The sequence below is a fragment of the Pundamilia nyererei genome, unplaced genomic scaffold, assembly GCF_000239375.1.
Source record: "Pundamilia nyererei isolate P.nyererei 1_Seehausen unplaced genomic scaffold, PunNye1.0 scaffold00352, whole genome shotgun sequence".
Classification (NCBI taxonomy): Eukaryota; Metazoa; Chordata; class Actinopteri; order Cichliformes; family Cichlidae; genus Pundamilia; species Pundamilia nyererei.
Genome location: NW_005187753.1, coordinates 143,967 through 170,685, shown reverse-complemented (window position 1 = coordinate 170,685; position 26,719 = coordinate 143,967). Strand labels below are relative to the sequence as shown.

The 26,719-nt window shown below is 39.4% G+C and overlaps 3 protein-coding genes across 5 annotated transcripts in view; 2 read left to right on the top strand and 1 right to left on the bottom strand.

The window, feature by feature from the left end:
- The first annotated feature begins 1,221 nt into the window (after positions 1-1,221).
- Positions 1,222-9,802, top strand: trappc6b (trafficking protein particle complex subunit 6B). The gene is made up of 6 exons (XM_005752300.1): positions 1,222-1,447; positions 1,525-1,592; positions 5,225-5,342; positions 5,859-5,942; positions 7,556-7,649; positions 8,335-9,802. The coding sequence occupies exons 1-6, from the start codon at positions 1,370-1,372 to the stop codon at positions 8,364-8,366; spliced, it is 474 nt and encodes a 157-aa protein (XP_005752357.1). The 5' UTR covers positions 1,222-1,369; the 3' UTR covers positions 8,367-9,802.
- Positions 9,803-13,683: 3,881 nt separating this feature from the next.
- Positions 13,684-21,480, bottom strand: LOC102201682 (putative beta-lactamase-like 1). Of its 2 annotated transcripts, none has more exons than XM_005752298.1 (7): positions 21,272-21,480; positions 20,941-21,081; positions 18,370-18,473; positions 18,128-18,285; positions 17,524-17,744; positions 15,638-15,743; positions 13,684-15,027 (listed from the first exon to the last, which is right to left on the bottom strand). In XM_005752298.1, exons 2-7 carry the CDS (start codon positions 21,044-21,046, stop codon positions 14,049-14,051), a joined length of 1,674 nt encoding a protein of 557 aa, XP_005752355.1. In that variant the 5' UTR covers positions 21,047-21,081; positions 21,272-21,480; the 3' UTR covers positions 13,684-14,048. The 2 variants fall into 2 exon arrangements, with proteins under 2 accessions (XP_005752355.1, XP_005752356.1); XM_005752299.2 differs by lacking the exon at positions 21,272-21,480 and adding an exon at positions 18,670-18,901 and having other exon boundaries at positions 20,941-20,990.
- A 3,147-nt stretch (positions 21,481-24,627) lies between these two features.
- The window catches only part of LOC102201399 (ephrin type-B receptor 2-like), a 102,772-nt gene continuing 100,680 nt past the window's right edge, over positions 24,628-26,719 (top strand). For both annotated transcript variants that reach the window (XM_013915718.1, XM_005752297.2), the window contains exon 1: positions 24,628-24,858. In XM_013915718.1, coding sequence (XP_013771172.1) covers positions 24,759-24,858 — 100 coding nt within the window. In that variant the 5' untranslated portion in view covers positions 24,628-24,758. The remainder of the gene's footprint in view (positions 24,859-26,719) is intronic.

Sequence of the window (26,719 nt, the reverse complement as noted above, 5' to 3'; positions counted from 1 at the left end):
GACCAACTGGAGACTGTAAGCATGTTCCAAACCAAAGTGCAGAGCAATGAATTAGTCCAGTCTGCAAGTAATGAACAGATGAATAGTGGACCAAGATAAAGACATACCTTCCAGCTAAGGCCTTATCTTGGCTAGCTGTCTCAGATGGAAAAAGCCAGATTGGACTACTGGATTCACCTACCTACACAGTTTAAAGGAACCCTCTTTTTTAACATTTGTCTGACAATAAGAAGATAAGGGGCCCAGAGCACAGTCAATGTGTTTACTAAAGGAGTTGGCAAAAATGACAATTTCTGTTTTGTTTCCATTTAATTTAAATGTTTTTAAAAACAACATTCACAGTTTAACGTCTTCAAGGTAACATAATAACAGCTGAAGTGAGTCTGTGCCTGTTTTTAAAAGCAGATACATCTGCAAGTCATCTGCAAAATAGTGAAATAAATAAGTTATACTATGAAAAAATAGACCACAATGGCAACATAAACAGTGTAAACAAGGCTGGAACCAAACTTGAGCCTTGAGGTACATCATAATTAAGAGGGGCTATTTTCGAGCTGTAGGGACCACTGTTCACATAAAAAGTCCTTCCAGATAAATACGACCAAAACCACTGAAGAGCAGACCTTTTAAGCCAGCAAGTGATTCCAGCTGTGACAGGAGGTCGTCAACTGTGTCGGCCTCTGTCAGGTCCAACAACAAGAGGGCAGCAGGGCTGCCAGAATCCAGAGTTAAGAGAATAACGTTAAAAACCCTCAAACGTCAACAGTAATTCATTGACTTGAGCAGCACTGTGCCACTAAATGAACATGTTGTCATTTCCTATTGTAGGCTGACAAGGCATGTGATAAGTGCTACATCTGAATACCTGTTAATGACAAATACATTCATTTCTTGAAAAATCTACTTCACTCAGTTTATTATGTGACTGATTTCAAAGTAATTTTTCCCCATGCTGCAAAGCTGCAGATATTTATTTCAGTATTATTCGTATAGCAACTTACAACCAGTAACAAGCAGCAATTGGTGACACTGGGAAGAAAAAACAGACAGCACTATTTTTTCCAAAGATGAAGTAACATATTTAATCTAGTACACCTTACACACATGTCCTAACACTTAGATGAATATCACTAATTATAACAATACTGGGGAGAATAATAATATTTACTGCCAGATAACACTCCGGGCCAGCAGGTGGCGGTAATAGACTAGCGGCATGTTTATTTTCCTCAAGAGCAACAAGGAAGCAGAAGTAGTTGTTTATGCTAAATGTTTGTAGCTGTTCGACTTTATGTGAAGGGATATGATTCCTGGTCTTACACTGATTTAACCACTGACAACGTCGTTAGCTGGCTCTAGAGCAGGAAGAATGGCAGACGAAGCTCCTTTCCAGTTATTACACAGCGAGGTGATACAGTACATTTACAAGTCAGCAGAAGGAGAGACGGTAAGAAGCTCTCAGTAGGAGTTTAGTGACCTATTTGGTGTTGTTGTTAATGTTTCTGTCTTTTACCCTGTATTTAGGAGAGTGGGAGAAATGTCACTAAATTGGAGAATATTGGATTCAGAGTGGGCCAAGGGCTGATAGAGAGGTAATAACCTTGACTGCTGCAAACATGCATGCCGTTTACTTCGACAAATCAAAGCACTACATGTACAAAGCCTGATTTACAACATGGATTCCCATTCAGAAAATGCAATCGAAATGCACAGCTGTAGGTGGGTGGCCATTAATGAACCATTAATGTACCATTAATGAACACAACAACAACAAAAAAAACCCCCAGAGTCTCTGGGGTTCAGGTCAGTCGAGTCGGCTGGGCCAGTCAGGAAACAATATTACACTCGTGGTGTTGTCGTTAGAGCACCAGGGTCTTTAAGGTCAACTTCATGATTTATCGGTCAAAAGTTGCGAAAGAAAAATGTATGAAGACTTAAAATATCATGTGACATTTAACACTTTATTGCCGAAAATATTTGGTCATAAACCACATATGAACATGAGTGATATCCCATTCTTAATCCATACGGTTTAATGATGGTGTTGACCCACTCTATGCAATTATAACAGCTTCAGTTCTTCTGGGAAGGCTTTAGAAACCCATTCCACGAAGCTCTCAAAGCACTGTTCTTGAGCTGATCTGAAGGCCACATGAAGTTTGGAGGTCTGTAACGACTGACGTTGGCAGCCTCTGCTCATTATGCGCCTTGCCATTCACTGCTCTGTGAGTTTATGTGGCCGAACACTTTGTGGCTGTGTTGTTGTTGTTCCCTGCGCTTCTACTTTTTCTAATATCACTAACAGTTGAATGTGGAAAAGTTAGCAACGAGGAAATTTCATGACAGGTGGCATCCTATCATGTTATCAGGCTGGAATTGAGAGATCCTGAGAGAGAAATGTTTGTAGAAGCAGTCTGTATGCCTGGGTGCTTGATTTTATATACATGTGGTTAGAACACTTGAAGTCAGTGATTTGAACGGGTGAGTGAATACGATTGGTAATGTAGCGCATAGGAATTCTAAATATCACTTTGGATATTTTTGTTACTTTGGACTAGGGATGGGTGATATATTGAATATACTCAGTATTAAGCTGTCTGCATGTAATTCACCATGACATCCCACACGTTGCAAATGCGTCATTAAGCCTCTACATCACATTTTTGTGTATGTTATAAGCTGTCAAGGGGTTGACAATTGACATTTGTTCAAACACAGTAAGAGAGAAATGAGACACTGGCAGACCGACTCAGAGTTTCAAAGACGTGCGCACGGGTGAGAGTCTCTGAGCAGACTAACACCCCGAGCACCGTTTACTCGCTTTATTTATAAGGCAAAATGGGTTACATAGTACTTCCTCTTTCAACTGAAGAGGGGAGAGCTCAGGCATTGTCTTAGCTATCTAACTTCTGCACACAAACTGAAAAACAACGACACAGCAGTATTCATGCTTATCTGACATCGCAGACACTGAAGTAAAGAATGCATGTATATCCTGTCTTTGTCAAACATCTCACACACTTAAGCAAGGAATACATTGTGTTCTTTTCAACAGTAAGCTTTACCGTGTGAAAATATATAAACACTTGATTATAAGGCATACTTGTTTCTACTTGATTATACTTTAATGATTTAACTAAAATAAAAATTCTCTTAACATAAGCACAAAAGAACACCTTTTTAATTTCAATTGTTTTATTTTCTCTCGTGAATTCTTGCTTGATGTACTTTTTTGTTGCTGTGATCAGCAGTTTTCTAAAATACTCAAACCAGCCCCTCTGGCACCAAGAACTGTGCCACATTCAATGTCAGTTTTCTTCCCCATTTCTGTGCCCAGTTTCAGTTTGAGTTGGTGCCATTATATTGGCTGATTAGATACTTACCCTAATGAGCGGTTGAAGTATTAAAATATGTTAATGTTAATAGTTATGTTAATATGTTAAAACTGTTAAAATAAAAATTTTAATTCATTCAGATTTTTTTGTATTCAAAGTAGAAACAAATATATTGAATGGTCGATTTGAATGAGTATACCAGTGCAATTTTAGGCACTATATGGTTGAAAATAACTTTTATTTTTGGAGGTTATTTAGACATATATTGTGTATCATGATATTGGATTTTCCTCAAATCACCCAGCCCTACTTTAGACCAGGATCAGAGTCAAACTTCATAAAATGTCTTTGTTTGCCAACACTTGGGAAATTATGTATAGGCATTCTAAATATCACTTTGAAATACCACATCATATTTGATCTAGGATTTCTCTTTTACATTTTACGTTTGCTTTTCTTTCAAGTTGACCCCAACATGTGTTAAATGTTTAAAGAAAGAGAAAGAGCTGCCTAGTTGATAGACATCACATTATGACCCACCACCTAATATTGTGTTGGTCCCCCACACAATATTAGGTGTGGGGGACCAACACAGGGGAAGTAAACACTGAATAAACTTGTCTGCTTTCGCCATCTCACCTCATTATGAAGATGATAAAATGGTGAGTACAAATCTCTGAAGAGCATATAAGATGCCGCCCAAAATTGGTTCTGTTCATCTGGACATAGTGTTTTCAGTGGGAGAAACATTTTGTCATTTTTGTCCTCCTCCTAGCCCCCACGCTCCAACAGGCTGCAGAGAACGGGGGTGTGAGAAGACTCCAAACCTCCCATTTTGTCACTTAGATGAAACGTTTTGTCACTTGGATGAGTGACGAAACTTTTCTCCCACTGAAATGGGAGAAATGTTCATATGTCCAGATGAACAGAACCGATTTTTGGGGATTTACTTACCTGGATGATTGTGCATGCATCAAAGCATAAAATATGATAAAACATTGTTGCAAATAACAAAAAGGTTACTGCTGCACCAAATCATTAATCTGATGATTTTAGCACACGCAGTCCCTGATGAAGTGCGCACAGTTTGTGCTTCACTCAACAAACTGCACAAATAATTTATTCCTACAGCAGAAAATCTGTGTTGTGCGTCAAACTTCTGAATTTTGAATTCTGAATGGCAATTTTCTGTTGCCATAGTGATTTAGCAGGTAAAAAGAGAGGCACTTTCACTCAGATTTGACAGTCTCAAGTCATTATTCTGGCTTCATAGTATATCTGTCGGATCTCAGTCCACATCCTCCATTTCTTACTGCAGGGCAACTACACTAAGACTTTGTCATAAAACACTGTCACCTGTTAATGAAATCCAAATACATTTTTTAAATTCTGATTATAAGGAGTTCCTTTACTGTTGTCTGTTAGGGAACTTTATGACAAGTGTTGTTAAATGTGCTGATCATTTGTTAAGATGTTTCCATTTTTGTAAGCACGTTTTTGCATGTACATGTTGCCTCAGATGATTAAAAATCAAGGTAATCCTGGATTTGTGAGTAAATAGTTCACATCATATAGCGTCAGTAGGGAGTTTGTCAGGATCACCTCTAATGGGACAGTCACCACAAGGGGTTTATTACGTATTGCACTCCCTGAACTGATGAGAGGCAAAACTCTAAAAAAAAAAAAAAAACTCCAGTTGTCTTCTTTTCAAGCTCTCAAAACTACCCTGTACCTGTCTGAACACTTACACAGACAGCATACTGTTTATGGGTCATGTGCACAGTTATACTAGGCGCATTCTCCTTAAATGCATCTTACAGCGAGCAGGCAGTTGAAAGTCAATGAATGATGTCCTAGTTTAATTTACCCATCTCTTTGTTTCCCTCTAGATTGACTAAAGACACAGCACGGTTTAAGGATGAGCTGGACATTATGAAGTTTATATGTAAAGACTTCTGGACCTGTGTATTCAAGAAGCAAATCGACAACCTTCGAACCAATCACCAGGTCACTGGGAAGTCTGTTTTCTCTTCTTTTAATCCTGTTTTTTATTAATGTAGCCTCTGACAAATCTAAATGATGGTAAATGGACTGATTCTTATACAGCGCTTTCCTATTCTCCTGGAGTACTCAAAGCGCTCTATACAACATGCCTCATTCACCCAATCATACAAGCACTTCTAAACTCAAGTGCAACTAATAAGCATTCGCACACATTCACGCTCCGATGAACGCATCGGAGGGCAATTTGGGGTTAGTATCTTGCCCAAGGATATTTGGCATGCAGACTGGAGGAGCCAGGAATCGAACCACATACCTTCCAGTCAGTCGCTGATCTGCTCTACCACCTGAGCCACAGCCACCCAAATGATAATTCCTTTTTGTCATCCATAATATATTTGTAATATATAAATGCCAGTACTGTGATATTTTGCCTTACTTCCTGTCAGATTGATTGTTTGTTGTTCTGCTGATGTGTGTCATTGCTGATGTCATATATCATCATATGATCATGTGTTTTAGGGCATCTATGTTCTGCAGGACAATAAGTTTGGATTACTGAGTCATCTGTCAGTGGGAAAACAATACTTGGAACATGCCCCAAAGGTGCTTTTTTTCTTTTACTGGTCTGTTTTAAAAGACTTTCTCTGCTTCTCAAACTGTCTCTTTTACTGAGACAACATGTACATGCACAGTAGCACATCATACCATCAGAGGTGAGCAGCATGAGTCCTGAAAGACACTGACACCAAAAGAGAGAATCTGTAAGAAAAGTGTGCGCTATGTGCACAAAGTAAGACAATTATGTTGAATAAAGGCTGGATTATAAAATTAAACTCATTTAATTTCACTTCTTATAACATGTCACAGTAGAGGCAATAGAGAGCAGGCAGAGAACATCCTTCAACATGGGCAGTAAAATAATTCAGTCAGTGGTGGTAAGTTTACTGTACTTTTGCTTTGCTGTGGTCTGGCCCACAGCAGCATCAGAGCTGGTGAAAGTAACAGACTGAATAAACTTACTAGCAAGGCTGGCTCTGTGACTGATGGCAAACTGGACAGCTTTTTCAAACTGTGGTGAAAAGGAGGTCAGTCAACAAACTGTTAACCAGTATGGATGGATCCTGACCAGCTTCTGCACCACTTACTTGACAGACAGCAGAACACTTTGTCTAACAGACTGATTCAGTTCTGATGATGCCACATGGACAGGTTCAGATTACTTTTAGTTCTCCTTTATCATAAACCTTCCAATTAGCAGTTTGTTTGTTTTTTCTTTTGCCAGTGAGACAAGACACCATAGATCGAATGAAATGTAGGAACACCTGACTTCCCTTCTTATCAAGGTTTACTGATTTTTTTTTTTTTAAAAAAGGAGAACTGATGAGTTTCAGAACAGAGAATTGCTTGTTTTTTATCTGTGTATAAATGGCCAAACATGATAAGTTGTATCCGTTTTACATGAGTGCTGTTGTGACAGATGTGATTAATGCTGCAATCACATTGTTTATCTACATTTGGTCTCAGTCTTCCTGTCGTTCAGTACTGAGTATCAAATGCTCATTCACTCTTTGTTAACAGTTTATTTGCTTAGAATATAGCTTGAACCAGTGCCACAGGCCACAGTATTTACAGCCTGTAGTTCTTGATGGAAATGGCTATAGTGAACATGGACTTTCAAAGCAGAGAGGACCAAGGCTGAGATATAGGAGTGGAAGGATTGGATTATACCTTATACAGAAGGTGCAGTGTGAAACAGATTCAATTCAATTCAGTTTTATTTATATAGCGCCAAGTGACAACTACAGTTGCCTCATGGCGCTTTATATTGTAAGATAATTACCTTACAATAATAATTAAATGCTGTGTTAAGATTACATGGACAGTCACCCACACTAATTATTTTTCCTGACATCTGAGCTGAGTACTAAATCAGACAAAATGTCTGAGACATCAGACAGAAGCTCTGATTGGGGCCCAGGTGGAGCATAGAAACATACAAATGAAACTGGTTTTTGAGTTTTCCAGCTATGGTGGATGAGGCTAAGCAAATTAAAACTGAATTAAAACTGTCTGGCTCTTTGGTTGAATAACCAGCTGGAGTAGAAGATAACTGTTCAAGGAACTGATAAGAGTAAAGGTGTTCATATACTGTGACCCTGTTTTATATGTGAGACCATTCACTGTCATCATATGAAGTAACTGTTTTCCTCCTGCAGTATCTGGCCTTCACATGTGGTTTGGTGAGAGGAGCTCTATCCAATCTGGGAGTGAAGAGTATTGTGACTTCTGAGGTGTCTGTCATGCCTTCATGTAAGGATTTAGTCATTCAAAAATCTTTTTAAAGAGCATTTATCAGTCATCTCCAAACTGAGGTTTGGGGGTTTGTTTTATTTGCTGAATCAATTCCATTAAAATGCCATTGAGTGGTTCAGAAAGAGAAGTTTGTGTTGCCCATGCACATGATTGAAATATGCCTCAGATATTTTAAATGGAGAGTACTTGTGTGATTTTTACATGACTCTGGATTAAAGTAAGGTATAGTTTTTGGTTTTTATGGGCAGAGTCACAGGTGTGAATAGTGTTGCTGAGGTGAAGAGCATGTCAGACAGGATTGTGAGTTTGAAGCTAGAAGTCAAAGTGGTGATATTGAATGTAGTTAGTGTGTAGGTAGGTAGAGAGGGTACCAGTGTGGGAGACAGTGGTGAAATGTGTGTAGCTAGGCAGCATCAGATGGTAGTCTGGAAGATGTCTGGAAATCATGAACAGGAAACAAGTGAAGGCAGAGGTGACAGATGGATGCAAGGTGGGGCTGGGATTTAGGCTACGTTCACACTGCAGGCAAAAGCGCATCAAATCCGATTTTTTTTTTTTTTTTTTTTTACTCTACTCATATAGTGCAACTCAAATTGAACTAAACTAGGAAAAAATGAAAAGCCAATGTGAGTTTCTTCTTTTTGTGTCAGCTAACACGAAAAATGTCTTTCTGCCTTTGCAGGTAAATTCCAGGTGATGATCCAGAAAGCGTAGGAGGTTACACACTCAAGCTGCACTCTTCCCTGGTGTCATATTGCCTTATCTGTTAGAAAGGGAAATGCTATCCGTACTACTCAGTGAGAATTTCTCTCGGCACTGCAGGGATTACAGTAGGGACTGGCAAAGGTTTCTATGGCTTAAGCTCTGGATGGCTGCAAACATCTGTATCCTGCTGACACACTGTCATTATCATGAGTGGAAAAGTACAGTCCAGTGACATTAACATTTTGTCTGCTAACATTTATATTAACATAATCCTTTTGAAGTAAAGTCTCACTAAATGAACATTTGGCTTAATGTCAGAAAAGAAGTGTTTGCCACCACCTACTGTCACATCTAGTTTAGTAGCATTTTCACTAGAAAGACAAACAAACCTACAGTGCTTCACAAATTTAAAAGACAGATCTGCCAAAAATTTGATTATTAGGGAAGTCACAAACTGAATTTATGTTTTTTACACCCAATTCGAAGCCAGCACTAAACTTTTTCTGAGAACTTACTAAAACTCATTTTTGGTTCATGATTGCCAGTAAATATCTCTAATTTCTGAATCTTATTCAATAAGAATATAATTAAAATAATACATTTTAAAATTCTCGAGTAACAATAATCACATTTTTTTCACTTTTTTTTATGACACTATCATCAGTTTAATAAGTATTATATGGTTTTGATTAAAGAGCTTGTACATACTGGCAGGTTAACCATTTTGGTACTAATGCTGTTAATTTTGGGCATCTGTGAGGTAAAGCGTATACTGGGTGGTGCTATAATAAACGTGTTAAGATGTCTATATTTATAATCATCACTAACTTGTGTATTGTTCCACCCCTGCCTCCACACCAAAATGAGCAGATTATTAAAACAGAGGAAATGTGGCGCCCTTTAGCAGGTTGATGAACATTGCTTGCAAGAAATCCATGCCTAAGAAAGCAACTTAGGCTACATCTACATGAACACAGGTATTTTTTTAAATGGCACAATCAGTGTCAAGTGTTTTTGAGAATGTGCCAAAGCAGCAGGTGGTGATATAACCCTAGTTTTGAAGAAATCCCACAAACAATAACACAGCACACAGTCTGACATCAAAGAAGAGATAATGGAAAACACGTTTGATGTTACAAGACAAATATTCATTTTCTTTGCCAACATGTAAATGTAGAAATGTAGTTTTTGAAAATGTTCACCCTGGCAGAAGTTTTTACTGATCGAAAATGCTGTGTATGTGTACGGACATAGCCTCATTTATATATTTATGGCTAATATGACCAAACACAGTTTGATATCATGAATAAGTACGTTTGCAGTGATGAAGAGCAACATTCCTGTCGAAGCGTGAAAAAGTGTGATTTATTTTCTTTGCATCAAAGTTGTATGTTCTACCCTTCAGGTGCTTCCTTTACTTGCAATAAATTTAAGCATGAAAACAATTTCTGAATGGTTCCTTTTCCACACTTTGATCGTTTACTATTCTGTCAAACACATTTCAGAAACGACAAGACCACAATACCAAACAAAGATAATTTATCTGAATTTCAGGAGTGGGACCACACCTCAGACACGCTCCTTCAGGTTCTCCATCTACGTGCTGTTTGTAATCTTTTTTTTATGCAAACACCCATCAGCATCTAATGATTTGTGCTCACCATGGGCCCCTCGTCCCTCATACCATCAGACGAAAACCTCTACTGCTCACTTTCATCAAATTCCCTCCAGGCACTTCAAGAAACCAAAACACTTCTCTTCTAAATGACATGATCAGGCTTCAGAGAGACCGAACATTACCGGCCATCCTGGGGAACCTGTTGGGAATCATTCTACATCTATTCACCCCATCAGAACTCCTCTCTGCTCCATCCAGTTATAGAGTGGCTCAGGTCGCTCACCATCTCAGCGAAATTATAATTTCAGAACCTCCATTAGGGGAGAATCACCCACAAGCAAAAGCTCCCGGCATAGATCCACACTCGCTTTCCCTGAAACTGGCCGATCCACCTCAGTGCCAGGCTATGAAGACACAATGCTGTTTCCACGCTTCAGTCATGTCTCCTGAAAATATTCTTCCCTTAAGGATATAGATTGGACTGGACTTTACCTCACCGATGAGTCCTAATTAGCACTAGAATTACTGACTTTTTTATTTTCTGGTGCAAGTCCCAAGGTGTTATTCACCCCTGCTGAGATTTTCACAGGTCGTCAGCTCAATTCTCCTACTGCTTTTGTTGTGCAAACCACAGCTCAGATCCAAGGCAGGCCAAACCTCTGTGTTATAACCTTCAGAAATGCCTGCCGTGTCTATACAAAATATCCCACACATTGACTGACCTGCAAATATGAAAGACACACATTCACAATATATAGAAACACAAATCTGTTTCATTTATAAAAAAAAATGTGTGAAAACAGAATGAAAAGTTCTGTGACATGAGTGACATTGATATTTCTGGTGCCAGTAATCACAGAGACAATGCCCTGAGATTCATTTCTATTATGCAACACCTTCGATTTGATGACAAGGACATGCAGGCAGAACGGGTGAAAACAGACAAACTTGTGACAATCTCCGACATCTGGACAAGCTTCAACAAGAACTGTGCTAAGAGTTTCACTCCAGGAGAACACATGACCATAGATGAACAGCTGTTCCCTACCAAGGTTTGTTGTCCATTCACACAACCAAGCAATGTTCCCTCTAATTTTTCATGTGTCTGAGCAAACACACAAACTCCCTGAGCGATCCCTTGGACCACTGTGAGCGACATCAGACGTGTGCACTGTGGTCACGGCAGCATCGAATCCATCCTAGTTACATGGTCTATTAAAATAATCAAATTACAGCATTTACATTTATGTTAGACTACTTTTAATTAACTGCTTTAGCCCACTTACAATGAGAATGTAAAACAAAAATGTAGTCATTGACCTGTGTAGTATGTCAACACTATTGGAAGTAAAAATAACTTGAACTCAAATTTTGAAAACACAACTTTATTCTTTTTTCTTTTCTTTTTTCTTTTTTTTTATAAAGCTCTGACTTGTATTATGAGTCTGAGTCTGTGGTCTGGGAGAGAGTCCTGTAACTCTGTCTGCAAAATACAGTATATAATGACCAATGCTGGGCAATTAATTATATAGTTACTTCTTCAAAAAAGTACCGCAGTTTGGCAAACAACAAAGTTTTTGGCAGCTATTTTTTAAAAATAAACATTTCAAACTATTTACAGCACAATCAGGTGTTCTGCATCAAATTTGATGCCACACAAATTATTAATGCCACTCCAAGAATAATTTCTGTCCACATAAAGGAGAACAACAGCCTGGTACCTGCAGGCCTGACAACAGCAGATGTATCACTGCTGTAACACCTGTAACATTCAGCAGTGGCCTCATTGTTCTGACACACAACAAAACTATTGACTACACTACACACTAACTACATAAGATTTGCGCTAAACGTCGCAAGTCTCTCACGTCTCAAAACACCGCCGTCACTCCTACAACTTCCCCCCGTTTCTTAACAACTTGCCATATCATTTTTTGATTGGTCGACATGGTACTTTTTTCGACCAATAGGAAAGGGTGGGGTTTTTTGGTTTTGTTTTTGCTCACAGGCAGAGAGCGCTTTCGAGCGTTTTTTCTCGCAGTAAATATAAACAACGATAGTATTCAGGAAGAAAACCAAACATTGCATATATTTTTATCATAACTCTGGTTTTACGTGGCCTATCAACACAATTTAAAAACTGGTATAAAGTCCACACTTTCTCCGTCAATTGTTCCGTTTGTCCTGCTCACATCTCCAACGGTTTACACGTTGTCATTACCGTGGCTTCACTCCACATCAGCCACGCCGCTTTGCTAGCTAAAGCACCGGTGTCGACACATAAGGACGCTGTCATAGCCTGTCAACGACGTTGATTAGCTGCGTATGTGAATCGCATTATTGGCTGGACTATGGGATAAGGTGGCATCGTTCTAATCCCATACGGGAGCAGCCAGTCACTTACTGACTAACACTGCAAAACAGAATTGTTGAAATTTTAATTTCAATTCAGGTTAGATTTTTTTTGTGCGCAACGCAGATTTTCTGTGCGCAGAGACCGTGCCAGCAGTGCGCAATTGCGCACGTGCGCAGCTTAGAGGGAACATTGCAACCAAGCCAGACAAATTTGGGATCAAGTTCTGGATGGCCACGGATTTGGAGACCAAATATGTCTCCAATGCATCTCCTTACTTGGGAAAGGACCCCAGTCGTCAGAAGGGAGAGAGGCTGGCAGATAACGTGGTCATGAAACTGATGCAGCCGTTTTTGGTTGATGGGAGAAACGTCACAACGGACAATTTCTTTACTTCACTGTGGCACAGACTGCTGCAGCGCAAAACAACGTTACTGGGCACAGTGAATAAAGTACTGTTTCTGTGTGACTCCTCCCATCCTGCTGCACCTGAACCAGCTAACTGGCACTCTGATTCATTTTCTCGTTCATAAAGTACTTAACATGAACAGTTTTGAGGTAATTCAGTCATCAATATATAAGGACAGAGATAGGATTACATCACAGATGAGCAGGATGGACAGAATTAAAAAATGAGTACATCAGAGGGACAGCTCAGGTTGAACAGTTTGGAATCCGTGAAGTGAAAGTTGTTTGGTTTATTTTTTCAAGTACAGACTCTGTGCTGTTTAAGGTTTTCAGAGTGAAGATTAAGCACAGAAATAATTCAAACACAATGTACCAACAAATTTGATTTGAGGTCAGGTGTCCTATTTTATATTAATGCTTTTAGAACAGACGCACACACTCTCTCTCTCTCCTTGCAGAGGTCCGAGGAATTTTCTGAGGATGCTGATGCTATTTTCTGGAGAACTGATTGGTCATTAGGTGGTCATTTCATACCTGCTGATCACTAATCTGGAGCAGGTTTGGTTCACAGCACAAGTTACGACTTGTAGGACGACTTACCCTGGAAGTCGTCCTACAAGACGACTTCCAGGGTACTACAGAAAGCTCAGGGTTAGACCTGAAGTTGTCTGGGTTAAGCTAAAATCCTACTTCATAATACAGGCCTCTGATGACTTAGCTGTGTCTTAGTTTTTCTTATTAAATTAAAAAACACCCTTGGGTTGTTTTTTTTTTAACCTTGTTTGTGTTCACGTGTTGTCATGTTGTGGCTGATAAATTTTGAAATCTTTTTCCCAAATCTTCAGGGGGTTAGTAAATGTGGAAAACTTGCATGTACGTATATTTATGTTTTCACTTCATAAAACATCATGCTTACAGGGAAAAAATCAGACTACAAAATCAGATTTATTTATTCTCTTGCCACTTTATCATAGACACATATTTACTTTTTTCCCCTAGGATATGGATAAAAAGTGATGCTGCAACACTGCAGGACCAAAAACTATGCACAATAATGAAACTTTGCTTTTCTTGTGCCAACAATTTGGTAAAAGGATGATTTTCAGAAATAAATGTAAATATACAAAACTAAATCAATATTACTAACAGAGGATTACCAGTGAATAATATTAAAACACAGCCTGGATTGATGATTTTAGATTTGCACAAGAGAGTCTTGACACTGCCTACACAGCCAAAAACAGTTTTTCACAGCATATTTCCTTGATACAGTTCACAGTTTTAGTAATGGACTTGTTTAAAGGTGCAGTCTTTATGAGGTAAAGTATGGTCTGCCAGCTATCCTCATCATCCTATATGTATTGAGTCCAGGGCAGTCAAACCCTGGTGCCACACCTTTCTTGTTGAAAAGGTAAAAATTGAAAAGCTGTCTGTCCTGTGCCTCCAGGGAGACTGAGATATTATTTACTTTCAATTTGCAAGGGTATGGCCTCTCAAACACCACCCTAAAAACCCTGTCCTGCAGATAATCCAGCCTAATAATTTGATACTTAGATGGGACAGTTGTGTCAACCTGTGGTCCACACTGCTGCATGAGCAGCACACCATCTGAATCTGCCTTGATCTCATAGAATGTCATATTCCTGTAAGTGTAAAATCCCACATATGGAGCTGGGTCAGGTGGTGCTCTGACAGGTTGTTGAGCTTCCCTGAAAACATTCTCAAGTGCTGGGATTAGGTAGCTATATGCCTGGCTCACAAGGTCTTTGTCTGTTGGCCGAACTCCTGCCATCAAGATCACCAATCCCAGCTTGAGCCGAGGTACAAGGGAGAGGGTAGCAGCAAATCCATCCAGGTCACCATCCTTTCTCACCACGCTGTAGCCAAACTGTTCACTTATTTCCCATGGTGTGCCAGTGAAGTTGGCAAAGTAACCTCTGTGGCATTGGATGATCGGGGTCATCATTGTGTTCAGGGTGTCTTGGCGGAGCAGAATGACATCATATGTACCAAGAAGAGTCATCATAAGTTTGGCCATGTCTGCTGCTGTGGAATACATCTGACCTGCAGGCCGGTACCAGCCAAGGTCGTAAAGGGGAGCTTGCTTTCCATTGCTGTACACGCCCACAGCCATTTTCCTCTGAATTGCTGGTGTAAAATTAAAACCAGTGTCCTCCATTCTGAGCCGCTTCAGAATGTTGTCTGAAACCCAGCTCTCAAAGTCAGTGCCAGTCACATTCTGGGCCAAGATGTTGGCTAATAAAGGAAAAGCAACATTGCTGTAGTGGCATCTGGGGGAAAAGAAAAAATCATCTTACAGATGTTGGCAAATCCTCTTTGGGTACAGAGTACTTAAAAAAAATACTAGACTATTATAGTCTGTATACTAGGTATAGCAGTGTTTCCCAACCTTTTGGAACCACGGCACATATTTCACATTAAAAAATTAAAAAATCACACGGCACACAACCAAACAAAAATATCACAAAAAGCATATTGATCTTTTTCCCCCACGCACCAGGTAGAGCGAAATTGGCTCAGTTTGTCCCCAGTATGCCTTTTTTTCTTTCTTTTGACCACCTACTCATGCTAAGGCCTTCAGATTTCTTTTCAAATATTTATCTACTGCAATTATGTGCTACATCATCTCACAGCATGACTATTATGTAATTTCTTCTTCTGTTTTACTGGCAGTTTGCAACCTATTTAATCGGAGCATTTGGTTATACTGCCCTCTAGTTGAAGAGAATGTAATTGTTCTGCCCATTTCTCATGCCAATCACTTAGAGTACTACTCAGGTGGGACCAGATCATCTTCCACTGCGGTATATGTCCCCAATTTTCAAACATATCAAAGAAATGAAGCTTTATATATACTGACAAAGAAATAAGGTAACTTACCTAGTTCCTGGATCTGCTACAAGGACGTCATCCTGTAACAAATTAAGGGCTTCCTGTGTGTCTCCACTCCAAAGGAGATTAGTTGACCTTAATCTTCTTGGTAAACCTGTACAAATGTCAAACCTTATTGAATAAGGTATTTTGTTCATGACTTTATGCTTTAGTAAAGTGATTCATGAAACTATTTCACCAAACTTTGTATATGAAACCTTCACTGACCTAAACATTTTATAAAAAATACTTTTTCTCAGGTGGGCTCTGTAGGCCTTCTACCCTATAATATATATCACCTTAAGGCAACTATTGATGTAAAGAAATGCCATATAATTCCAGGAGAATTTAAATTAAAAGCTCACTGACTATGCACATTTATTTCTTGTGGTAGGGTTTTTGTCAGTAATCACATGATTAAGTGATCGCTCACATACTGGATATTAGTTTTAAATTTCTTTAGCTCTACACATTTACTGAGGCACTCATAACGATTGAGAGCGCTATTGATCGGTCACCTCTGTAAGACCTTTAGCTCACTATTAAAGATCGGTCTTTTACTCTGCCTCCTGTGACTTGCACTTATGTCCCTGTAAAACCATGACATTGCCTTTCCTTCATCATTTGTCTAGCAGCTTTTGTTGTGGCGTGCTGCAGTGGGTTGCAGGCATGTGCTTACTTTATGAATTATATTGTGTCAGACCTATATTGATCGTTACTGTTTATCTATGACGTAATAGGAGTACCCATCAGAAGGGCATCATCCTCACCTATATTGGGAAAAGTTTATCTCTCTGTCAAAAATGATCCCATTATTTGTTCAAGTAGCTTATTATTCCTTCCCATCCATCAGTTTTTGGACAGCTTATCCAATTCAGGGTAGTCACAGATCCCAGCTCCTGTAATGCATGAGGCAAGGTGCACCTTGGATATTTTGCCAGTTTAATGCAGGGCCAACACACAGAGACAGACAACCATGAACTGACAAATTAGAATCACCAGTTAACCTCTTTAGAAAGTAAGAGGAAGTCAGAGACAATATATAAGACAGACTCCAACCAGCCTCGAGTCAGTTTCAAGCATTTTTATTGGGAAGTGATACTGCGAACCACTGCAACATATTGCCACCCTATCGCTGTTAATTCTTTAAAATTAATTGCACTTTAGCTATCATGTGAGTAGCGTATTGGTATCATCAGTCTGGTAAACTAGAAAATTCATAATTTCTTACATTTAAGAAACATTTCTTAAGCTTTTCTGAGATTTTTTTAAACCCAGACCAAGGTCTTTTCCTAAACCTAATAACCAGTTACCGAAAACAAAACCTGGAACACGATGTCATCTGGTTGAAACTGAGACACAATTATGTCACCACTACCCTGCGTGCTGCTTATTGCAGACTTTGTTGCTGACCACTCACAGCACTGTTGGCTGCAAGTCCTATTTCAACTGTGCATCCATGCAGCGCGTTATTTTATACATTTCAAGCACTATGTTGATCTCACTTTTATGGGAAATGTAGAATAACCAATTAACCTAACATGTATGTCTCTGGGAGGAAGCTGTTGGGTTAGGTGACAGTGGTAACCACGGCAACATTCTGCTATATAATGGTGGCATTCACTTTCTGATCTCTAATGGTCATTTTGAATTGGAAGCTGAACAATGAAAATAATAGTTTTTCATAATTATCAAACAAAGATGTTATTTTAGGACTTACAGTGAAGTTTCTGTAAGTGGATTATCTGTGTCCCTCCCAATGCGACTAGTCAGTCTTTGTGACACTGATGCTTCAGAGGTCTGGACTGGCTACACAGGCTCAACAGTTATTTGATTTGTGTTGCTTTAATGGATCAAGGATGACTGCCGTATATAAAAAATGGTTGTGGGGTTACCAGAGAGATGGCTGGACATCCTGCGCAGGGTGAGTGCAGGGGTGTTGATGCCCAGGGTCCTGACTGATGAGGATGCTGGTTGCCTGCTTTTACCCAGTGGGTTCTTGATAGTGAAGTTGTCTAAGTACTTCTCCAGAGGGTCATCCAAAGAGTCCACCAGACCATCCTCCCATAGTTTGTATAGCATCAACGTGGGGAAGATCTTAGAGAGGCTTGCAATTCTGTTGTCACAATAATGCAAGGAAGCACACCACAATAAAATGGTGCCATAAATAAATGCATCCTGGTTTAATGTATAATATTTCCACTGGACAGATTTGAGCATTTATCATACTTAATGGGTTAGTTGCACACATCACAGAAAGAAAGCTTGCCTTATGCAATTATGGTCTAATCCCAGCGCCTCACATCAAATAGAAGAATCACACTGCTGGTTACAGCATGCATGGTAGTAATTATTTAAATTAAACTATTAGCATTATGAGAACCTTTTAGGACTCATTTAAACAAATTACCACTTCTTTTTTTCTTCATATGTCTTTTTCTTCATATGTTATGTTCTTATACCTCAGTACTATACCTTGTGCAAAATAATACATCTCACCTGTACGCTGTGTACTCGTTGGGTGCAGGTGAGGAGGGGTGGCTCGTGTTCCTCTTGCCAAAGTTTCCATTCCATAGAATTGAGTCATTTAAAACCATGATTGCTGATATAGAAGGTAGCTTGGTGGTGTGAATTCTTGACCTCAAGAGTATATCTATCTGTTAGGAGAAGCTTTATTAAGACCAAAGGTAACATTTCAACAACATTTCAATATATACTCATTATTTCCAGAACAGATTTACTTTTTCTAATGCAATCCTCAGTGATGTGATGGGATGTTTGAGTGGCACAGGCTCCGGAAAGCGAGGACACATCTCTTCTGCTGTCACTTTTTTGGTGAATCCCTCTGTAAAAAGAGGTGCAAAGGCAGACTCATCATGTCTGAAACCTGAAGCCCTGTCCATCTGTGATAGCAGATCTTACAGTTGTAGGTTTACATATGTATCCTTTTATCATATTTATGTAGAAGGGCCCTTCAAAAAAACAAAAAAAACAAAAAACAAAAACATTTATCAAACATCAACATATCTAAAGATTCTGACCTCTAGGGGGATTTGTCAGTTCAGAAGAACTGCTTGTTGTATACTCCCACCTCCTCTATAACACACTGGACAATCTGAAGAGAAGTTTCAGCAACTTGGTTCCTTCAGCCTCGCTGTGGTCTCTGAACCAAGATATTGGCAACCGATCCGTTAAGTCTTGTAAGCTGCGAGGTGGCTCCATGGATCTGATTGTTCGCTAGAACATCCCAAAGATACTCAACTGGATTGAGATCTGGGGAATCCAAAACCCAAGTCAACACCTCAGACTGCTTGTTGTGCTCCTCAAACCATTCTTGAACCACTTTTGCTTTGTGACAGGGTGCATTATCCTGTATTAGCATGTATGGCAGGACCTCAAGGCCACCTTCTTCCATTGCTCCAAGGTCCAGTTCTGATACTGCTGTGTCCATTGTTGTAGACCAGTCAGCGTAAGCACACTGACTGGTCTACAACTTTCCAGCCCCATGCTCCATAAACTGTGATGTTCTGGGTATTCTGATAGCTATCTATCAGAACCAGCATTAACATTATTTGCAATTTAAGCTACCCTGTCGGAGCGGGAACACCCCACACAAGCTGCAGTTTTGGAAATCCATTTTTTAGCCATCACAATACGGTCCTTGTCAGACCCACTTGAATCCTTACACTTAATCGTTTTTCCTGCTTCTAACACATCAACTTTGAGGACAAAATGTTCACTCTCTCTCTAATATATCCCACCCACTAACAGGATTCATGATGAAGACTTAATCAATGTTTTTGAATTCACCTGTCAGCGGTCAGAATGTTAGGCCTGACCAGTGTAAGTTATCAACAGCGTCTGCTGGTGTTAGATTTGAGGATATGAAATCAAGCCATATTTATTTTACAAGTTATGTGAAAAGTAGCATTTTTCAATGACTGTTTCTTTAAAAACAAAAAAAGCTTTGATGACCCTTTAGGTATAAGTAAATGAATATCATGGTCTGTCTGTTTGGATGGTTGGTAGTTGACACACTTTTAATTGACTAGACCAAGGAACTGATCGTGGACTTCAGGAAGACCAGGAAACACTTGACCCCTGTTTCAATCCAGGGGGTCAGTGTTGACATTGTGGAGGACTATAAATACCTTGGAGTACACATTGACAATAAACTGGACTGGGTTAAAAACACCACAGCACTTTACAGGAAGGGCCAGAGTCGTCTCTATTTTTTGAGGCGACTGAGGTCCTTCAACATACAGAAAATGCTCAGGATTTTCTATGAGTCTGTTGTGGCCAGTGCGATCCTCTATGCTGTTGCATGCTGGGGGAGCAGGCTGAGGGTCGCAGATGCCAAAAGACTTAATAAACTAATCCGTAAGGCCAGTAATGTTGTGGGGATGGAGCTGGACTCCCTCAAGGTGGTGTCGGAGAGGCGGATGCTGTCCAAGATAAAGACAATGTCGGATAACACCTCCCACCCACTCCATGACATGCTGGTCAGTCACAGGAGCACGTTCAGTGAGAGACTGAGATTACCGAAAAGCACCACTGAACGACACAGGAAATCTTTCCTGCCTGTGGTCATCTCCCTGTACAACGCATCCACTTAACACACTGGTTACTGCTGCAACTACACGTTTCTTTTCCAGCTATTTATTTATGAGTGACTTATGTATATATATATATGTATATATTGTACTATTCTTAGTTAGCGTATTGTCTGTCTTGTCTTAATGTTGGTTTATAATGGAGCACTGTAACAAAAAATAATTTCCCCCAGGGATCAATAAAGTATTCTGATTCTGATTGATTCTGATTCTGTTACTAAATATGAACATGTAATAATACAGTAATGGAAATACATTAATAATAAATGTTGTTTTAATAACAGGAGTGTTATGCAGTTTCTAATGTACTGAAGGGACACACTCTAACACGTATGTAATAAAAAACGGTTATTAAATTCAGCGTGTACACATGAGCCCCAAAACAATCCCATTGTTCATTATTATGTAATGCTTTAATTCTCCTAGGGCCACAAAGTTATAAACCTGGATTGTTTCTTATATTACTTCAGTCCCAGTGTGTTTTACACCATCAGACACTACACTGCTATCTCTCCGCCTGAGTTAAAGTCTGCTTTAGCTCCTTGCTGATCCTACTGCTATTTCCAGCTTTGTGTAATCCTGCTACAGCTCCTACATATAAGTACTTACACCAAGAGGATAAGAAGGCCCAGCTCACAGGTTAAAAAACACTGTACATCTCATGTGAGTGTAAGCCAATGATGGCTAGCAGCTCTTTACCTGTCTTCAGTTTTGGCTTTCTATATTGCCATATGAAGCAGCAGGTCATGACTACAGAGAGCAGAAAGAAGACAATCATGCCAAACATGGTCCATTTCACCTTCATCTTCTTTAATGGTTCTTACAGACAGCAGGCAAAGCCTATAAAAAAGTTGTACAAATGTTTTAGTGATTTTCTTTTTTATCAGATATTGAATCCAACATAAAACTCATAGCTCAAATGCATGCTAGTATGTTTAATGCCATTTGAAAATTTAGTCTCATGTCTTTTTTGTGTTGTCATATAAAAATGTCCCTGAACATGAGTTGCATTAGAAATTGATTAGCTTACCAATGAAGTGAAAAGACGCCTTCCTCAGAAGCCCCTCATTATCTCTATGATATTCTTCATCATCAGACTAGAAAAATCCACCAATTATTTTCCTTAAGGTACACAGAAGAAAAGTCAGCAAGGCCACTTGATCCTCTGTTGCTCATGAGCAGTTACTGGCCATCTACTACATGCACTTAATCCTGACTGTTATCCCGAGCTCCAGTAAGAGAGTGGAATCTATTCCTACTTTACCATGACGTCATAATCTACAGGGTTACACCACTAAACGTAAGGAAGGCTGTGGAATCGAAACCTCTTGAACCCTCACCCTCTGAACACTTCCTGTTGATTCTGCAAGAGAGCTATTTTCAGCAGCAACAATTTGAGTAAATTAAGTAGTCAGAACAATGTTGAAGAATTTGTATCATTTTTGCATTTTAAATAAAACACAAATCAGTGACTACAGCAACAAATAATTCAAATGTAAACGAAATGAATCAGAATGGTGCCTCTCCAAGCCACTAGAAGGCGCTGTGGACTTTAAATAAATGCTATTTACAGACAGACATATGTCTTTAATAGATATATGGCTAGATAGGCAGGCCTAACCTGTGCAAAGTGGGAACACTGTGTAAAATGTAAATATACACATAGAAGCTAAACCTTTCCGAGATGCTCTTCTTTTACTGTTGTCAATGAATCTAATTTGTCCCTAAGATTCTCCAGCTGTTTCTTTTTAGTACCATGTACTTTTCCAGCCTTTTGTTTCTTCTGTCCAAACTTTCTTGAGAGGTGTTGCTGCCATGAAGTTCCAAAAAATGTTTGTATTCATTTTAAAGTTCATCATCGCACAGAGACAGCATCAGTGAACGCTAGAAATGATCCTTTTGTGACCTACAATGCAGACTTGATTTTATAATCTCTCCAACTTGTTCTGTGTCTGTCCTAAGGCCTCCTTCCTCCTTCCTTCTCACAAAGGAGGTGCACAGTCCCTTCAGTCATTCGAGATGCCTCGCCTTATCTTTAAGGGTATCCAATAAGCCACCCTTAAGATAAAACTGATATTTTCTGGTTGTAACTGGTAATAGTAGATCCAGAACCAGGCTAGGGGAGGGGTCACCATCTACTAGATGGTGACCCCTCCCCTAGCCTGGTTCTGGATCAAGGGAGATCTTCCTTCCAGCCAGCACCCTGTACTTGCTTGCAGGGGATCTTGTGACTTTTGGAGTGTACCTTACAGTAAAAACACCTTGAAACAGCTGCTGTTGTGAATTGGCTTTTGGTAATTCAACTAAATTGAAATAAATTTTTTGCAAATTATTCCACTCTGTTATTTCTTATTATTTGAAAGTCTTTCAGGAATGGGCTTCCTATAATGCCACCCTACCTCATGAGCCATAGAGGTTTTAGTTTTTGTCGCGTTGTTTTTAAAAATGATCCACCACTTTCTGCACTGCTCTGCTCTGCTCGCTGGGACCCCAACAGTGAGAGCAGCCAAAGAAAGGCACCAGCTTTACTGACCCATAAGTCAAGATAGATTATTTCTGATTGGCTCGCTGATGGTGTGTCTGACCTACAATCTGCTGCATTTCCATTGCTGTCTCCCTGGGCATAGGTTTCCATAGGAACAAGCCGTAGGCTTCTCTAATCTGTTGTTTTGCAGCTCTCACTCATCTGGAGGCAGGCTGGATTCCTTTTTGTCATGCCCATATTCTTCTGCTCTATTTCCTCACTGAGCTCTATCTCTTTTTCTCTCTTGCTTTACTGGCAGCGCTATCCCTTTCTCACTCTCTGTTTTTCCCTCTCCCTTAGTCTCTTTCATCCACTGCAGTCTTATCTTAGGGAATGTCTCAGACAGGTCGGCTGTAGAATCTCTATGGACATGATAGCAGTGCAGCTTGCAACAAAGGTATTATTGAGTTCTCAATGACAAAAGGACCAAATAAAACATGTCCTCATATCACAGGTTAGTTGTGTTTTTTACTTTAATTTATTTTATTTATACTCATCCAGTCCAAATAACACGTCTGAAATATATCACATGTAGGGTGAAAAGACAAAATTTTTAAACGTTATTTTCCAGTGCTATGTAGAAAGGCCAAAGATTGCATCCATAACATTTAATGGATTTATAAATCTAATAAAGCATAAGCATCAAAAGCATTAACTCTCTCAGGCTCAAATTAAGTTTTTGTTGCTAATGCACAAAAGAATACCTGCAGTGGTACTTCTGAGTAAAAAAAACTCATAAAATATGTATGTGGGGTAATCAGGTTGTTAGCTTTTAACTGTTGCAAATCTGCAACGCCTGCCTTGAGAGGGTTAAAAAGTTGGCACAACAGCCTCTTGTCTTTGAATCCAATTCATTTCAGTTCAGGTTTTATATCACCAGTTCACATCACAGTTGTGAACTGGTGACAGTTATTTTAGGATGCAACAAGCTAACAATGACTTAACAGTCCTAGGAAGGAGGAACTCATTTTAACATTAAGAAACCTCCAGGTAGACACAGGCTCAGGGACAAACAGCCATCTTGGGGGTTAGGGCCAAGAAAGGAAAGAAAAGAAGGTTAAAGAGAAATGACAAACCGCAAACTAGAAAGAAAAAAACAGTACTGGAGTAGAGCTAGGTCTGACAATGACAATTAATAAGTGGGCCCACAACAATAACCTACAATAACATGATCGCCAATTTTATTTGCTGGTTAAAGTTGCTGTGAAATCATTTCTGAATAACATTCCTCAGTGTACAATTGTACAAAGACTGAGTTTCTCATCATCTCGGGATGAATAAAATATTATCAATCAATCAATCAATCTGCAATACACAATATCATTAAAAAAGAATTCTAAATATCTACAATGAAACAAGGCTGAAAATCAGATTGGATGCTATATTCATTTCCTCAGTTTAAAACTTTTTTGGTGTTCTGTAGTGAATAAAATATCAGATCTGCAAATTAGCGCAGGAGTGCAGTGTTGCTACTTTTTGGGATGGGGTTGGTAATTGCTACTATGCTAAAAACACTGGCTTCATTCCTTGAGTTATGTGTAGGTTAGTGTTAAGTGACGTAATAAAAAATTTGCTTAGGTACAAAGATTGTGCTGACACTGAATGGTAAAGAAAGGTCTTTCAAAGCGTCTTCACTGGCAAATATAACATTTAATAATTTAGGTTAAAAATTAAAACAGGCAAGTGTAATAATAAATTTGAGTAAAAGCACTTTCCTCCGACGGAAATGCATATTAATGCCTATTCACAATTAACCCTGGTGGCCTTGTTTTAAAAAAGAAACAAAAAACCCAAACCCTTGTGTCCAGTCAGGCGCAGCCGATGTTCTGTGTTTTTCCGCTGCTTTTCTGCCCCCTCTTTTTTGGTTTCGCCCAACCTGGCCTGAACAGCAGCGCTTCAGCCTTTATCTTGGTGCCACTGATGATGATAAGGATGCTTCTCTCCATCTCTAAATGATTTCACAGGAAACCGACCACAGCTGTACGGCTGCGCGATGAATACACTGGCTTTTAACAGGCATAAGTCTGGAATATCTGTGATTATGGATATCTTGTACTTTCTATGGATGCTGCCGTCGGTGTGGGCTGTCGAAGGTAAGCTGGAATGCGACTCTTAACTGAATCTAAACGCTTGAACGGAGCCGAGCTGTGAGCGAAGGGACGACAAAGCGCCATCATTAATTTACCAAAAAAAAAAAAAAAAAAAAAAAAGCAGACTATGCGTATTTTAACCTCATTTAAGGGAGCAGTCTAGAGGAAATCTCCGAGGTGTTGTTTGGATGGAGGTCTACAGCTTTCACTATACCGAGAAAGATTTAAGCTGCAAATATGTTGGTAGTCGAGACAGAATTTAATCAGCTTCTCTGGCCTTTATTCTTATCTGGCATCAAAGGCCATATACACAGTCTCATTTTCTCTATCCTTGTTGTTGTTATTATTACTGTTCTTATTATTTATCTTTAATTTAACTGACATTCCTTTTGCTGCAATCATTAAGTACAATATGTTTGGTCAGGCAAATACTTTCCAGTCCCACAACTTCAATTTCTTGTTTCCCTATTTGTAAGTACAGTAAGGATAAGAAATATTTTATTCATCTAAAGGTTGACAAGATCAATTACATAAATACCCAGTATTTCTCATCAAAATTTTATTTTAAAGAGGAAAAACAGTTAAAGTCAATGTAGGAGAGAAACCACTTTTATAAGAGAAAATAGTCTAGCCTGAGATAAGACAGGGTTGGCCTAGTCCACTGCAGGGGGACTTTATAAGTTTGCTCACTTGCCAATAAAATGAACAGTCTGTAATTGTTATGGTATTTTCATTTTCTTGCAGAGAGACAGAATATAAACTATACATTAAAAAAACCAAAAACGTATTTAGTCCCCTACAACTCAGCAAGAACTCATGCTCCCATGGGATTGACACTGTGCCCATGTGGCACCCAGATTACATTCAATTCAAATTTATTGAGGTAGTCCCAAACCACAGCAACAGTCGCATCAATATCAATATCGTATATTGTACGATAAAGACCCTACAATAATACAGAGAGAAAACCCAACAATTATAACTCCCTTTGAGCGACAGTGGGAAGGAAATCTCTGTGAAACACTGACAATAAAAGGACAGAGCACAAGTTGAAAAACTCAGTATGTCTCCAACTGCTGCACCTGTAAGAAAAAACACATACAGAAAACAAACAGCGCCTGAAAGGAAATAAAAGAAAAAAAAAACATAGATGCACAAACAAACAATCTTGTTGTGTTCTGAATGTGTGTGTCTGTCAACAAATATACTTGGTAATGAGGGTGAGAAGCTGCATCCACACCTCCCAGAATACAGAGGCAGACAGAGACCCAGGTGACCAGGGTGCAGCCCCCATAGTACTGAAGACCCGAGGCCACACATCTCGATGACAACTGCGTGCACATCCCAGCAGGAGAAGAAGGGACAACCCACATGGGGCCCTCATGTCCAAAGAGCAAGAGAACCAGAAGCAATGGTGGGCAGACCACTCTGACAGAGGCTGGCCAACTCAGCATAAGCCGAGTTAGGTACCCGAGAGCTGCCCAGCACCCAGCAAGTTTGCCAGTGAGTGTTTAAAGGATTCAATGAAGCCTTGAGAGAGTGTTGTGTTGTGATGAGATGAAACTGAATCGAGACATTATAAAGTCATATTTTGCTTGTTGATCAAATAACAGTAACACAGTAACGCGCAAATCCACTTATAACATCTGTGTAATGTGTTTTCTACATTTTTGGTTGATATTCTATCTCTCTCCATTAAAATTAAACTAGTATGAAAAAGTTAATTTCTTTGTAAGTGAGCAAACCTAAATAATACGGAAGGATTTAAATACAGTGGGGCAAAAAAGTATTTAGTCAGCCACCGATTGTGCAAGTTCCCCCACCTAAAATGATGACAGAGGTCAGTAATTTGCACCAGAGGTAC